Source organism: Thalassophryne amazonica, chromosome 15 (genome assembly GCF_902500255.1).
Source record: "Thalassophryne amazonica chromosome 15, fThaAma1.1, whole genome shotgun sequence".
NCBI lineage: Eukaryota > Metazoa > Chordata > Actinopteri > Batrachoidiformes > Batrachoididae > Thalassophryne > Thalassophryne amazonica.
This window is the reverse complement of record NC_047117.1, coordinates 73,084,618-73,101,394: the sequence shown is the minus strand read 5'-3', so window position 1 is coordinate 73,101,394 and position 16,777 is coordinate 73,084,618. Positions and strand designations below refer to the sequence as shown.

At 43.2% G+C, this 16,777-nt stretch overlaps 1 protein-coding gene across 6 annotated transcripts in view; it reads left to right on the top strand.

Annotated features, from left to right (window-relative positions):
- The window catches only part of slit2 (slit homolog 2 (Drosophila)), a 251,610-nt gene that overhangs the window by 17,177 nt on the left and 217,656 nt on the right, over positions 1 to 16,777 (top strand). For 5 of the 6 annotated variants that reach the window (XM_034189373.1, XM_034189374.1, XM_034189372.1 and 2 more), the window contains exon 4: positions 12,334 to 12,405. In XM_034189373.1, coding sequence (XP_034045264.1) covers positions 12,334 to 12,405 — 72 coding nt within the window. Of the gene's footprint in view, positions 1 to 12,121; positions 12,243 to 12,333; positions 12,406 to 16,777 lie in introns of those variants that run through there. The other variant, XM_034189377.1, reaches the window with a different exon arrangement.

Below are 16,777 nucleotides of genomic sequence, written 5' to 3'. Positions count from 1 at the left end.
TTCATGAACATTGTTCTCAAGAATCTGCTGATATTGACTGGAATCCATGTGACCCTCAACTTTAACAAGGTTCCCAGTACCTGCACTGGCCACACAGCCCCACAACATGATGGAAGCACCTCCAAATTTTACTGTAGGTAGCAAGTGTTTTTCTTGGAATGCTCTGTTCTTTTTCAGCCATGCATACCGCCCTTGTTATGTCCAAAATAACTCAATTTTAGTTTTATCAGTCCACAGCACCTTATTCCAAAATGAAGCTGGCTTGTCCATATGTGCTTTTCAAATAAATAGGATTTTCAAATAAACCATAGTTGTTGATCTGTTTAATATTATCACAATTAACTTTTCAGTTTGCAAATTATCTGTTATTGAAGCAAACTTTTAGGTTAGCTATGCCCACTACTGCATCTCTCTCTCTCTCTCTCTCTTTCTCACACACACACACACACACACACACACACACACACACACACACACACACACACACACACACACACACACACACACACACACACACACACACACACACACACACACACACACACACACACAAAACACAACAGAACACAACACACACACAATAATATGAAAATATTAATCCTTGTTCATAGCTCATGACTCGGGCAACATTATATGCCATTAAATAGACATCAAAACAGAATTGAAAACAACAAATAAATGAAACAAAAGCAAACAGATGAGACGTTTCTTCAATATTGCATTGAGGTCTGGGACATTGTCTAAAGAGTGGCAATCTAGGGTGGTGGTCCCCATATTTAATAAAGTGGACCAGAAAGTGTGTGCCAATTACAGGGGCATCACACTACTCAGCACCCTGGTAAAGTCTACTCCAGGGTGCTGGAAAGGAGGGTGCGGCTGATAGTCAAACCTCGGACTGAAGATGAAAAATGTGGGTTCTGTCATGGTTGTGGAACAACCGACCAGCTCTTCACTCAGACAAGGATCCTGGAGGGGGACTAGGCATATGCCCATCCAGTCTACATGTGTTTTGTGCACTTGGAGAACATGTATGATCGGGTACCTCGGGAGATACTGCAGGAGGTGCTGCTGGAGTATGGAGTGAGGGGGTCTGTTCTCAAGGCCATCCAATCTCTGTTCTCACAAAACGAGAGCTGTGTTCGGGTGCTCGGCAGTAAGACGCACTTGTTTCCGGTGGAGGTTGGCCTTTGCCAGGACTGCGCCTTGTCACCAATCCTGTTTGTGATATTCATGGACAGGAAATTGAGGAGTAGTCAGGGGGATGAGGGTCTTCAGTTTCGTGGGCTCAGGGTCTCATCACTGCTTCTTGTAGATGATGTAGTCCTGTTGGCTTCATCGGCCTGTGACCTCGAGCACTCACTGGATTGATTTGCAGCAGAGTGTAAAGTGGCTGGGATGAGGATCAGCACCTCTAAATCTGAGGTGGTGGTTCTCAGCAGGAAACCAATGGATTGCCTACTCTGGGTAGAGAATGAGGTCTTGTCCCAACTGAAGGGGTTCATGTACCTTGGGGTCTTGTTCACAAGTGAGGGGACAATGGAGCATGAGATTGGCCGGAGAATAGTTGCAGCAGGAGCGGTATTGCATTCGCTCTGCTGTACTGTTGTGACGAAAAGGGAGCTGAGCCAAAAGGCGATGCTCTCGATCTGGGCTTCTCCAGGAGGGTGGCAGTTGTCTCCTTTATAGTTAAGGTGAGAATCTCGGCCACCTGTGAGGAGCTTGGAGTAGAGCTGCTGCTCCTTCGCATTGAAAGGAGCCAGCTGAGGTGGTTCTGGCATCTGGTATGGATGCCCCCCGGGCACCTCCCTAGGGAGGTGTTCCAAGCACGTCCATCTGGGAGGAGACCCTGGGGAAGACCCAGGACTCAGTGGAGAGATTATATCTCCACACTGGCATGGGAATGCCTCAGTATCCCCCAGACAGAGGTGGTTAATGTGGCTCAGAAAAAGGAAGTTTGGGGTCCCCTGCTGGAGCTGTTGTCCCTGCGACTTGTACCCAGATTAGCGGTTGAAGATGAATGAGTGAGTGAGTGAAAAGCAAACATTCACTGAAAATCACAAAACTTCATCTTTTTGCTGCACTGTTTCACCTCAGGGAGCTTTGGTGGCCGCTGTCTGCTGCTGTGCTGTGACAGATGACAGATAATATTTTTCTGTGCCACATATCCTTTTACTTTTACAATACCAAAGAGCCCAACACACTCTGGTTTAAAGGGGCAGACAGGTGACACTCTGATTAGTTGATATATTTGGACTACAACATGCCCAATTCAAATGACCTTGATACATCAAATCCCTGTGTGTACCCAGAGCCTGTTTTTTCTTTAGTATTTAGTGCTGCTTAAATAGCCATGTGCGCTTGAACACACCCTAAACTGATTCTTGGCCTCTGTGCAGCTGAGCTTTGTGTCAAACATCAACATAGGGCTTTGTAAATTGAATGTTTCCTGAAAATATATTTGCTGCACATCATAGTCATCAAACCACTTTCATCTATTCTTGTCTTCAGTCATACAGATTGATGGAATATTCAAAATGTATTCAAGAAATACAACCTTCTAACCACATATTCTGTTTATATTCAGTTCACTTTGCATTTTTGTTGTTGTTGTTGTTGTGTGTGTTTTTATTCAATTAGGTTTACATTCATTTGATTTTAGTTAGGTAGGTTTGCATTCAGTTATATATATATCTGATTAGCTTGACGTTCACTTACGTTTATATTCAGTTATCATTGGACTCAGTTGGCTTGACGTACAGCTAGTTATATATTCAGCAACATTATGAGGAACATTTAAAGCTGGTTACCTCCGCCAAGGAGGTTATGTTTTCGGTTGCGTTTGTTTGTTTGTTTGTCTGTCTGTTTGTCAGCAGGATAACTCAAAAAGTTTTGAGAAAATTTTGATGAAATTTTGTGGAGTGGTTGGAAATGACAAGAGGAACAAGTGATTAAATTTTAGTGGTGATCCGGATCCCGATCCGGATCCCGATACTAATGCGTTAGCATGTCTATGGATTTTCAGTGTTAAAAGTTAGCATTAAGCAGTTGCAGCTGTCATCACGTTCGGGTGCATTTGTTTTCAAATTGTAATATTTCTTAAATTTATTTTTACCTCCGCCAAGGAGGTTTGAAATGACAAGAGGAACAAGTGATTAAATTTTAGTGGTGATCCGAATCACGATCTGGATCCCGATGCTAACGTGTTAGCATGTCTATGGCATTTTCAATGTTAAAAGTTAGCATTTAGCAGTTGCAGCTGTCATCACGTTGGGGTGCAATGTTTTCAAATTGTAATATTTTCTTAAATTTATTTTTGTTTATATATTAATAATCTAATGATTATTATATACAATTTTATAGAAAGAGACAAAAAGAAATAGATCACTGTGCCAAGGAGGGAATCTCTTTAGGGTCAGTGACCCTATGGCCTTGTTTAGAGAAGTGTTTCATAAATGTTAAAAAATTCATATATTTGCAGTTTAGTTGAATAATAAATTGAATTTTGTCTATTTGTTTTTGTCTATAAGCACATGCAATATCAATATCAGTGCTCAGATGACAGTAGCTTCTGGGAAAGGTGCACGTTGCAATAAACTGTGATGCCAAGCGCTAAGGATACATGCTATCCAGTCACAGCAGATGAAACTTTTTTACTACTGAGCAAACATCATTGTTAGACTTTTTTAGGTTCAGTGATTCCACGGCGTGTAGATGTTATGGCGTCAGTGACCCCATGGCCTTGGCGGAGGTTTGCACTCTCTGAGTGCTTCTAGTTATCTTTATATTCAGCTAGCTTTTTCTTCAATCATCTTTGCTTTAAGTTAGTGTCATAGTGAGTTAGCTTCACGTTGAGTTACTTTTACGTTCCAGTCAGTGGGCAGCGTGGCAGAGCAGTGTTTTGCACTGTTGCCTGAAAGCAAGAGGGTTGTGGATTTGGGTCTATCAAAGTCCAGTTCCTTCCTGTTTGAAGTATTTATGTTCTCCTGGTGTCTGTGTGGGTTTCCTCTGGGTTCTCAGGTTTCCTCTCACCATCAAAACATGCATGCGAGGGCAGCTGTAGGCTTGGCGTGCCAATAACTGTAAAACCATTCACCCAGTTTGAAACCCTTTGGTTTCGTGAGGGTAGGAGCATGCGGTGCTTCGGTGTCATTCTGTGGGGATGTGACTATGTGAACCTGAGCGTGCACCACTGTCATTACACAGAAATGGCACATGTTAATAAGGCTTCAACACACAGTTTATCACACAAGTTGAGTCACTGTCAGAAACATAATTTTTTTTTGGCTCTATATGTTATCTGATTGTAGCAAACACCTTTGACAGGAGCTAACTTTCCGACACAACGTTGGTAGCCGGCTGGTTTCTGTTGTCCTTATGAGGGTTTTCAACTGTAATTCAGTGTATCTGGCATGGCATGTTCACAAACACAAAGATGGAGTCAGTCATGAGTGCCCTCCCACGGCTGCTGCACAAAGACACGTCTCGGGATTCTGGGGGCTTATTTCAAAGGCCTCCAATCCCCTGGGGGGGCTGGAGGGTCCCTGCTGGGCACCACTGCCCAGAGGAGCAGGGGCCCTAAGCCGGCCTGATGGATCCACAGTGACTACCCCCCTCTGGGGTGAAAAACTGTTCCCCCTTCTTTTATTTTTTTTCTTTTTTCTTTTTTTTTGCGACAGGCCCTGCGGGGCTGGGCAGGGTTAGGTCAGGTGTGGGGCAGCAACTGGAGGGGATGGAGGAGGGGAACGTGGGTGACAGAGTCATGGATGAGATCGGCATTCCGCAGATTTACTTACGATCGGCTGCTCTGTCACAGCTAGTTTTATCTTGATTTTGACCTCTCCCATAAGCCCCCCCACCACACACATACACACACACATATATACTTTTGTTCACGGTCGGTCCTCGTCGTCATCTCCTCATATTTTTCTCCTCTCATCCATACCTGGCAGCTTTTCTCTCATTCTGTTCCTTTGATTGGTTTATAACCCCAATTCATTTCCACTAAGGCCTGGGAGATTGAAGGAGAGAGTGGCCACATGTATGAAGGAAGGAGCAGTAATTACAGGCTTCAAGACGGCCGCTTCAGTCAACAGCGGCGAGATAACGCCTTAGAGCATGTGAGTGAGTGAGTGAGTGATGGCGTTCTTACAGATAATTTAAGCAGTGAATACTTGTCAAACTCATTACAGGTAGCAAGATGTTTCTAACAGTGAAGAAATAACTGAGCCTCTTATTAAGAGTCAGAATATGTGGATGTAAGATAAATGTAGCAGCATATGTATAACAAAGAAAGACCGAGGTTACAACTAAACGATTAGCACCAACGTTTGCCCGCTAACATTGTTCTCACGGATTATTCCAGGAAAAAGTGTTATGTGTCGGACGCAGCCCGGAGAACCGACCAGCGTTTGAAGGACCCAGTATAAAATAAGCAGAGCACGGTACAAAGGATAACAGAGTTTAATAAACATAACAGTGATGTGAAAAAATACAAACAAATAAGTGCGCGGTCTGGCGTGGCGGATTTGCAGTGTGCTCCCAGCAGCACAAAACGGTCCGGAGCCAGAACCAGTTCGGACTCAAGGACCCCGCCGACACCCCCCAGGTGGCCGCGACAAACCGAGTCTGTGAAAGAAGAAATCATCATGTGAGTCCACACTCTACACACAGAGGGACCGCTCAAAGGTGTACAAACAGCAAACACTTCCTGGCTTAATTACTAATCAGCTTCCCACCCTGCAGGCATGGAACACCCTGTTCACAAAACTCCACTGCAGTGGAAGCTGATTAAACGACTACATACAGCTCAATACACTAAGGTGTGAGGGACACCACATTTACTGACTGTATAAATGTTAGTCACAAAATCTAACGTACCTCAGGAAGTGTGCTGACGAGCGTGAGACCTCACCCCCTCCTCTTTCACAGACCATGCATCAAACCTGGACGTTCTCTGCATCCACTGATGATGAGATGGCTCTTGAGATGACGATCTCACCCGTCTGGTCACAAGGTCGAGTCTCTGGCAAATACACACTGTGTACTCCAGTCTTAAATGCCACCATGTTCCAATCCATGTAGATGCACCACAGCTGTGAGTCCTGACGAGCCGCAGGTGATCAGGGTGAGGTCCTGATATCTCAGCCACACAGCCACTCAGTCCCAAATGCACACCACCTGGGAGGAAAACCAAAAGACAGAAACAAAAGACACACAAAAGCCAGCCAGGCACGTCAGCCACAACAAAAAGTTTCAAATCTTTTCTCATTTTGTTGAGCAGTCGAGCCTAAAATAGACTGCAGTGTGAAAGCCATTTTCACAGTTTCTGTTTTGTCTAAAAAGTCACATATGATGGATTTTCCTGGACCCCCGTTTGCATGTGCCACAGCCACCAGCATTTGATGTATTTGTTGCTAAACACTTCTTAGCTATATACACAGGCAAAGCTTTGGGGCAAAGCTTTCAAATACCGCTAAACCTGTAAAAAAAAAAAACAACAACAATCTGACAGCACTGGAGCTCACAGGTTCAAATAGGCATTTGTCACCTGTCTTCACTTAACAGATACGATCAGTGCTGAGACAGTCATGAGCTGCAGTACTGCAGATTTCTGCACACACGTGCATGCATGCATATTACGCATGCATGCATGTGCACGCGCATGCACACAGAGACATACACACACACACACACACATGCATATGCCTGCATGTACAGACACACACAAGTTATACTGAGGTGATTTGGGCTTAGTGTGTGAGTACATACATGTAGATATTGTATGTTTTGAGAGAAGCAGCATTGTGGAATAGGACTTAGTTTTGGAGATATTTGTCATTTCTGCCTCATCCTGTGCCTGTAAAGTTGTCATACTGCACACAGAGGTAGCTCAGTGGCACAAGGATTTGTGTTACCAACATGTAGACCTGGGTTAAATTCCTGTCTGTGTCCATGGACAAGATAATTCATCTACTTCGTCTCGGCCCACCAGCATATATGGGTATTGGCCATGGCTGGAGAAGCGTCCTGCCCAGGGGGACTCGTAGACTCTCTTCCGCTTCATGTTGAAGAATCTGGAGATAATGTACCGGCACCAACAGACCTCAGGGCCTGCGGTATATATGACTTACTTTTCTTCTTCTGTGTAGCGTAAAGTGGGAGCTACACTAAATGGCATGGCTGCAGGTATGAGTGTTAAATCCAAAATGGTCTTGGCAGACATTTCTATGCAGTGATGTTCTGGCACTCTGAACGCCAATGACAGAACCCAGTAGCATTTCTGTTCCCCCTTCTTATAGTTTTTTTTGTGTGTGTGTTGCAATGGGCCCTGCAGGGTTGGGTCAGGTGTGGGGCAGTAACCAGGGGGCAGGGGTGGGTGTGTTGGAGGGGAAGGGGAAGGTGCATTTCAGCACCACTACTACTAGTACTAACCTAGTACTAAACACCACAATGCGGAGTTTATCCATATCACATTGTACCGGTGTGTGGTTGCAGCAGGTATGCAAGTAAAACATGTAAGACAGGTGATCTTCGGGAGCAGGATTTGAGACCCTCTGGCCAAGAACTTAGTATTGTATAGTTAGTGCTGTGAGGTGACTTGTGATCTCATTTGATTTTATATCAATGAAATAAATTGAAATGGAATTGCTCCACCTATATAATTTACAGTCTGCTGTAAGCCTGACTGCATCATGTTTTCTGGCTCGCATCCGTGCACTAGATTTACATGTACACATCTTAGAAATCAGACTCTTAAGATAATTTGTTGGAAATTTATGTATGTCTGCTAATATAATAATAGAGTTACATATTGTAAATACAGTAGTACAACCTTGTAGTTGTAATATTACATATTTGTGTATAATTAGCATCACACTGACAACCAGAGCTGCACATGTCCAGTCCCTCTCATTTCAACAGACTGAGTGAATGAAATCAACACTGCAAATCTCTTAATGTGATCACAGCATCAATCATACAGCAAAAGCACTAAAGAAGTGAGTTTCAGGTGTGTTCTTCAAGAATTTATTAGATGCCTCAATGAAACTCTAATTTCCATATGAGCCACAAAATTATCTTGCAAACACTTTTAGTAGTTTTATTACATTATTTTTAGTATAATATTACTGTATATGAAAGTTAATACATTATCAGTAATAGCCATCATCCATTTTCTGTACCCGCTTACCGGGGGGTCACGGGGGGCTGGAGCCTATCCCAGCAGTCAAATGGTGTGAGGCAGAGGGCAGAATATAACCCGAACAGGACGCCAGTCTGTCGCAGGGCCATTATCAGTAATACATATTGTATATTATAATTGCTGTTGAATAATTTAGTTTTCTTCAGGGGATCAATAAACATAATTTGCAGTCAATCATATTATCCTGCGGGTATGAACAGGAGGGAATTAATGTGTTTTATTTAAAAGCTTACCTTGCACATTTAAATTAATAAAGCCTAACAACTGGTGTCCCAAATTATCATTTTTTAACCCCTTTGACACAACGAACATGAATAGAAGATTCTCCTCTGAGAATTAAATTGGATTTGTTTGTTGTTTTTTTCCCTCTTTCTGTCTCTTCCGAATTGACAAGTTAAACACCTGTCGCTCACACGGGATGGCTGCACTTTGGGATCATTCTAGGCTTTGCACAGTGTGTGTGTGTGCTTGTGTGCGCGTGTGTATTTACAGTGTGGTTTGTGGGCCTCTAGCATCTGTTTATGACTGCAGGGATTATCACCATGCTGCAGTGTAGCGTTAGCAGTCGGACTGATTCTCACACTTCAGCCACACAGACGAACGGCTTCTCACTTTTCATGCACTTTCAGCCACACTTTGACTAATGAGGCATAACTGTGGACGTGCCTTGAGTGGGTGTGCTTGAGTGTGCACAACATACCGACTCTTTACAGTGCAGCAGTCACCTTCCCTCTGATCCAAAAACGCCTTCCAGTCAGAAACAGACAGGAGTTTACGTGCATACAGACGTGCTTCCTGTGAACACAGATTAAGTTAATAGTTTAATTAAGGTAATTATGTGCTTTGCACTCGGCTGGATTCCCCTGTAACCAAACTTGACATGAGATATGTGATCGTTCAGCAGGTGTCTGATACAGTCAAAAAAGACAGGTACAGTGAAGCAGAGCAAATATATTCTTCATGAAAATTCAGTAAGGTATGTCTTCTATAATACATTACAGTTCTAAGGTAGAACTCTACAAGTGTATACTAAGGTATATCTAAATATCTAAAAAAGAAAGTAGAATAGAGTAGAGTAGAGCCACTTACAGTAGGTGCCCGGTCTTGAGAACCAGGGATGGTAGGTTTGAAAAGCTTTTTTATCCCATGGAAACTCACCCCACCCACCCAAGTCGTGTCCATCCTTCTGCAAGTGCGTCCGTGGACTTTAAAGCAATATTGTAAAGTTTTAAATTCGGTTGAAAATTAATTGCAAGATCAAAGAGTCTGCAGGCTTTAAATTAAGACTTTGGTAAGAAACAAAAGTGTTGCCGTGGTAACAGCCAAAACTAACAAATACTGTATCACATATTACTACGGTGACCATATTTTGATTACAGAAAACCAGGACACTCTGCCGAGCAATGAGATACTCAAATGATACTCAGTTGGCAGTGGGTACTAATCGGAGGAACCAGAACAGGTGGCAGAACCGGAATGATAATACAGTTGATGGAATGATTGACAGAACAGCACCTTACTATGCCCCCTACTCTCAAGATATTAATAACCAATCTCAAGATAATGTAATAAAACATCATACAAAGCAGAATGGTCAAAGCACAAACTTATCTCTTTTTTGTCCCAATTAGCACTAATCACCGGAATAACGGATCGCCATATTAGAAAATTTTACTCTCACTAACACTAGATGGCATCACACAAGCTCTCATACCATTCCATTGCTGTTCTTCAAGAGTTTGAGGATTCTAATGCTAACCTATAGCTTTAATATAATGTCTAAATAACGTGATTATTTTAATGGTGAGACCTGATCATCTCATCAATACTTGTTTTGGGTGTAATTTAAGCAAAAAGGACCCATTCTGCCAATTACCAGTTGTTCCAGTTCCATTCTGCCTATAGTTTGTTGATTAGTAGCTCCCTGAATGCTGGTCAATTCATTGGCACAATGACAAACAATGAAAACCAGGACATTGTCATCACTTAAAAAAAGAAAAAAACAGGACAACCAGGACAGAACCTGAAAACAGGACGTTTGGTCACCATACATAAATCTCAGTGACACCTCCGGCGGCAGATGTTCAACTTTTGATGTCGTGTTCCCACTTTATGGAACAATTTCCAGATGAATACTAGAATGCAATATTAGCAACACATTCTTACATTTTACTATGATTATTTATATATTGCTCGTGATGGTAAATTAATATATGGATTATTTGCTGTGTGCTACAAGCTGACCTTAGCTATAACTAACCTAGCCACACTTCCTTAGACATTTTGGACTACGAATATGAGCAAGTCAAAGAGTTAATAAGTACATTGTTAGCGTTATTGTCTTGCCATTTTGAGTCTACAGTTATTTTTAACTTCCTAACTAATTTTTCAAAACAGGGTTTCTCGCAAAACAACACATCTGTCGCCAGAGACGTGATCGCTAACAAGGTGTAAAAAATGACTACAGTTGCATAAAGGTGAATTTAAAATGATCTTTAAATTGTAAATGCTGCTTAAATTGTCAGCACATTTATATTCAGTTTACCTTTTGTCACTTTTCTTTGGCGTGTGTGACATTAAAATAATGACAGAACTGCACTGGATGAGTCAGATGGTTTTTTTTTTTTTTCTGCTTACATTATGACCTTAAATGACAAGACGATGAGTTTACATGACCCTTAAGAAAACCTGGCATGTTGCTTTAGTTTAATGTCAGATGAGTTAAAAGTGCATGTGAACACAGTGGGTGAAATTCTTCCCGCTAACATCTTAAAAGAACTTTGGTTTGGATCCGTCTTTACTTCTCTTTCCGAGTCTGACAGCATTGCATCTATTTTAAGAGCATGAGCTCATACCCTTTCCTCCTCCCCACCTCTGGCACCAGGCCGTGTGCTGTCCCAGGAGAGGTGTAACCCACTAACGGGCGCTCACGCCTGGGCAGATCCTGCAGGAGGAGTGGGCCTCTCGGCCGTACCACGTGGGGCTCTTAGCCACCAGAGTTAACGGAAGAGCAGTGAATAATTTAGAAACATCATTTCTGCGGGATGTGAAATATTTAAACGGCCTCTGATGTAACTGTGCAGTGAGTTCGTATGGTTGTGTGCTGGCGGGTGGTGGATGGACACCGAAGAGGGCGTCGTTATTGGAGTCCACACTGGCTCCTAGTGAATCAGGAGATTGAAGGAGAAATTTTGAAAGCCACATTTTTGTTTTTTTGTTTTTGAATTAAATAGTGCAAACTGCGCTGGGATTTTGGAAGTCTTAGTGTGGGCTGCTTCCAGTAGCACCGAGGACAACATCTGTCTGTGGGCTTGACAGCGTACATGAGGGTTAAACTGTTTCAGAAGCCTGTCTCTCATTGTGTCAGTCTGTTGCCCCGTTCTCTTCAGACTCACACGAACCTGTGCACGCACACACACACACACACACACACACACACACACACACACACACACACACACACACACACACACACACACACACACACACACACACACACACACACACACATTAGTGCACAAAACCTCTTCACTCCACTCAACCGGGGTTAAATGATCGCACCCAGATTATTAAACTCACCCGAGTTCTTCTCAGCCCCTCTATTGATTTTGTGTGTGTGTGTGTGGGGGGGGGGGCATGGGCTGTTGTGTAGTTCTTCCCCTGTGAGGGCCTTGTTTACTCAGTGGGGTCCTTTTCACACATTCGGTAGCCCGGCCAGACTGCCTGTTTGTTTTTCCCACATCGTCTCTTCTCCTTTGCCTTTGTGGTTTAAAAAAAAACGCTCCCCCATTCCTACCCCTTCTCTCGCCTTTCCTCCCAAGCACATCCCTCGTCCTCCCAGAGTTCACCGTTTGTCTGGCAGCCATGTTGAACCCCTTAAAGCACATGTTGGTGCAGGAACAAGTGTGTCTGAAAGTTGAAGTGTCATCATTGATCTTCTCGTCCTTTCATGCTTCTCGTAACTGCGCTGAATTGCGTTTGTGATCACACTAACAGCATAATTTGATGTGATGAACAAGAAACACAAGTCTCACTTCAAAAAGTAAATTACGCACATATGCAACCACTTTACCCGCGGTGTCTGGAATGGCCTAGGTAGAGTTTATTCCCTAATTTATGTTGTGTTTTTGCAGGCGCCTGAATCGGAATAATCTGGCTGTCTTCCCCGAGCTGCTTTTCCTGGGAACGACAAAGCTTTCCAGACTGTAAGTCCTGTTTTTACTTCTCTTGCCTATCATTCGTTACCGCCATCAAGGGAGGTGATGTTTTTTTCCTCAGGCTTTCTGCAGGATTGCTTGAAAACTAATGATGTGATTTTTATGAAACTTGGTGAAAATGTTGGTTATTCTACCAGGAGGATGCCATTAAAATTCAACGGTGATCTTTATCTGGAGCTCCAAAGTTGGGGTGTGTTGAAAGATTTTTGCCAATAAATCAAAAATCTAATTGCGCTGCAATTTGAATTTTGTCCAGATCTTGGTTTTGTTGGTCCTTAGTGCTGCTCATTTAATATTAAAGACATTGTGAGATCTTTGTGTGTTTGCTCCATGCTTTTCTCTGCGATGCAGTCTGGGTATTTATAGAGGGTATTGTTCCCCCACACAGCAGGGGGAGCTGCAGGTGAACACTTCTGTTGAACTGTTGTTCATTTCCAGTTATCATGATATACCATCACAAACTCAAAGCTTATTGATTACTGGCTTTCTGATTGATTGTCCTCCTGAGAATTGATGAATTTCTCCATTTTTTTTTTAGAAAATGTGTAAAACATACACAACTTCAGAAGATTCTCTCACTTCCAACACTTGTGCAGCCTGTCGAGTAGGGATGAAAGCACAGATAACAAACAATTAGTTATCCATCTCTAAAACATTCCCCCATAAAGGCTACAGTTAGAGGTGGGCGATACCGAGAATTTTGGTATTGATCCTATGCCAAGTAAATACAGGCCCAGTGTCGCCGATACTGATACCAATACCGATACGTTTTCATATTTAAGCTTCATAGATCCAAAGGATCCAAAAGACCTAGGATAGAATTTTGCCAAACATTGTACGTGACAACAAAATACTTTATTATCACAATCAACATTTTTGTTTAAAAAATATCAGTCAACACAACTTAAAACAAAATCTCCTGAGGTAGAGGGCTGACAAACCACAATACAAGGGTGCGCTGCTCCAGGTTGTATGACACAGCGCAGCGCTGCTCTTACAGAGAGTAGACGCAGTCAGTGCATGCAGGAGAGAAAAAAGTTTGAGTATCGATCTTTTTACACGAGGATCATTCACTATCAATGCCAGCATTGGTATCGATATTATTGATATTAGGATCGATCTGCCCACCTCTAGCTACAGTTATTTCAGCAGTTGTTCTCTTGTTTGCCAGTTGTTGGTCTGTCTGCTCTCTCTTAGTGTTGCCCATGACAATTGTTTAACTTTTTCATTCCTTTTACTTGACTCCCCCACTGTGCTATATGCTACTCAGGATAATTAATACATTTTATGTACCGTTAAATTAGTCTACCTAATTTGCACATAAACAAACCAGTCCGCCATGTGTATTAGTAAAGTTCTGTTGAAATGCTTAATCTGTTAACAAAACTAAAACAACTCAACTCACTAAGGGCCCTGTCCCCAGACCCGGCGCCACGAGGGGGCATTTGGGGGTGACGCCCCCTCACATCATCAACCCCGCCCCCTCGGAAGTGAGAGTTATCAAAGATAAAAAGAAAAAAGAAAAAGAAATACTGGAAAATACAGCAAAATATTAGTTATTCAATAATATCACGTATTTAACAAATAAACCAAATTAATTAACTAAAGTAATTCATTTTAAAACAAACGGATATGGCGTGTTGTGTTCAAGCGATTTGATAGGTTGAGGGTTGCGCTTGTCAGTGCAGCAGAGGGCAAGGATCCTGACTTCAGCGATTATGGCAAGGTGGACGAACTAAAGCATGCTCGATTTATTCAACCAGTGTCAGAGCTGGAGTTCCTGGGATTCGTCAAGTCCACCAAGCAAAAGGCAGATGAGATCATGCAGCATGACTCACTTGGGGAGGGTGTTAATGCTGCGTTTACACATAACGACGACAAGTCACGAATGTCATTTTTCTGTCCTTCGTGACACATTCCTGACATTCTTAATGTGACTTAACGCATCTGAATATGTTTCTTAATAGTGCGTGTTGGTGTGTGATATTCTTGATATTTGTGGAGCATGTTTTTGCCTGTCAAAAAATCTTCCACGAATGTCACACACCACCCTCATTTCGTCTCATGTCGTGGAGGTCACAACTGAGCGTATTGATCCGTCTTGATGAGTAGTGATCCTTAATAGAACGTGGCAACGTTCGTACTGGTTCCTGTGATGGTTCTTGGAGCCCAAACTGTCATGCGTTATTATGAAGTGACACTGAAACTGTCAAGTTTTGGCACAACTTGTAACGCGGCGTCACATTTCACTGCGCGCCACGACGAATCAGTTTTCTGTCACGTGTGCAAAATTAAACTCGGCTCCAAATGTCGTTCCACAGTTCCTGCTGAAGCTCCTCAGGACACTCCTGCAGGTGTTCCACCTGCTGTTGTAACCGATGACCGGGAGAACGAGTCTGAGCCAGAGGAGCGAGAGGAGACTCACGTGCAACCAGACATCTCTGCACCTCCTCCAGTCCGGCGGAGGAAGAAGCTAGCGCACAGTTAAACCCTGCTGCATCGCATTCAGTTTGATTGCTGACACCAAGTTGGCTAAAAGTCTAATTTCATTGCTCTTCAGCGCGCTCCTGCAGGTGTTCCACCTGCTGCATGTGCCTGATGTTTGGGAAAATGCGCGAGACGAGACTCACATGAAGCCACACATCTGGCTCTGTCCTCCTCCTCCTCTCTGCACCACTCCATGGCACAGAGCCCAACTACACATGCAGTCACAAAGTTCTTCTGAAAAACTGGAGCGATCTGAATTCGGTTGGATGAATATGGTTGTGTGTGTGGAGACAATTCATCTCGTTCACAACGTGACAGAACTTAACGATGCGTTGTTATGCGCAATAGTGCGCAACAACACAATTCTCAGGTGTCAGGTGTCCTCAGGAACTGCTGCAACTTGTTACCACACATTACAATTAATGGCACATGTTGCTGGAGAATGATCAGGAACCATTACGCACGGTCAAGAATAGTGTTCCGTGTTGTTGCGCGCTATTGCGCATAACAGCGCATCGGTAAGTTCTGTCACGTTGTGAACAAGGCGAATTGTCTCCACACACACAACCATATTCATCCAATTGAATTCAGATCGCTCCAGTTTTTCAGAAGAACTTTGTGACTGCATGCGTAGTTGGGCTCTGTGCCATGGAGTGGCGCACATGCCCAATTGCGCTGTGTTGGAGGGCTGTATGTGGGGTTAATCTACTGTCTCGTGTCGTTTCTCTGATCAGTTGTTGGTTTGGTTTTGTGGTATGCAGATCACTTGACTGAGGGTCTATACGTTCAAATAATAATTAAAAAAAATACTGTCATCACTCTTTAATCTTACTCAGTCAGTCTCTTACAACAGTGTAGCCTAAATACATGAGCTTTCCAGGAGCGCACCCAATTCATTACGCACACTCAGAGGCACGTCTCCTCCGGTGCTATTCGCCAAACATCCGCAAAATCTGTGTAGCATCCAAACACATCCGTGATCATCCACAGAGGCACGCATGTCCGCAGCCAGGATTTTTGAGCTATTCAAAAATCTGGATGCGGATGACATCCGCCTTACATACTCCATATATACTCAATTCATACACAATACATACTCACTCTATGCGCTGTATATCTGCCGTTAACCGCTGATATCCGCAACTGACGGGGATTTGCGGCTTGGCAGCGGACCGGGACAGTGTGTAAAACAGATATATTGCATGCCCATCATGTCCACATCACAAACTAAAATATGTTGTAGCGAATGCGTACAGATTGGCCACGAATAAAGCGTTTTTATTACATCTGCTTTGCAGCTGATTTGCGGACAATCTGTGAATGCATAACAAACACGTCACGTAAACCCAAAGTACTATATGTGGCAGAAAGCGACATACCTGCCAGTCAGTGCCAGTCCAGCTGTGTAAATCCACAAAGACGTAGCTGCTGCAATCCAGGACTTTTATTTAACACCAACAAAAGGAAGAGTTGCTGCTTAGCCACAACTCATGCTGGAGTCTGTTTTCTGTGACACTCTCAAAAAAAAAAAAAAAAACACCGTCTCACACCCCGAGCGGCTTCCTCCCTCCCGCTCCCCAAACTCATGAACAGTTAACCCTCGCATGACAAAGTGAACATTAACTCTGTGATCAACTTGTCGAGTCCAGCACTTGCTCCAGAGGCTGTATTGTTGGTGTGAATAGTGATGCCGACAGCCCGAGTGAGCTTATTTTATGACCACAATGCAGATGCCGTGCACGCGCAACACGTGCGCGATGCATTCATAATACACCCGTAATACTGCCGTGATAATCTCAATGTGTCAGATCAGTTTCCTCACTACATGCGTTATATAACCGTGATTGTTCATCATATATTCGCTATATATTAT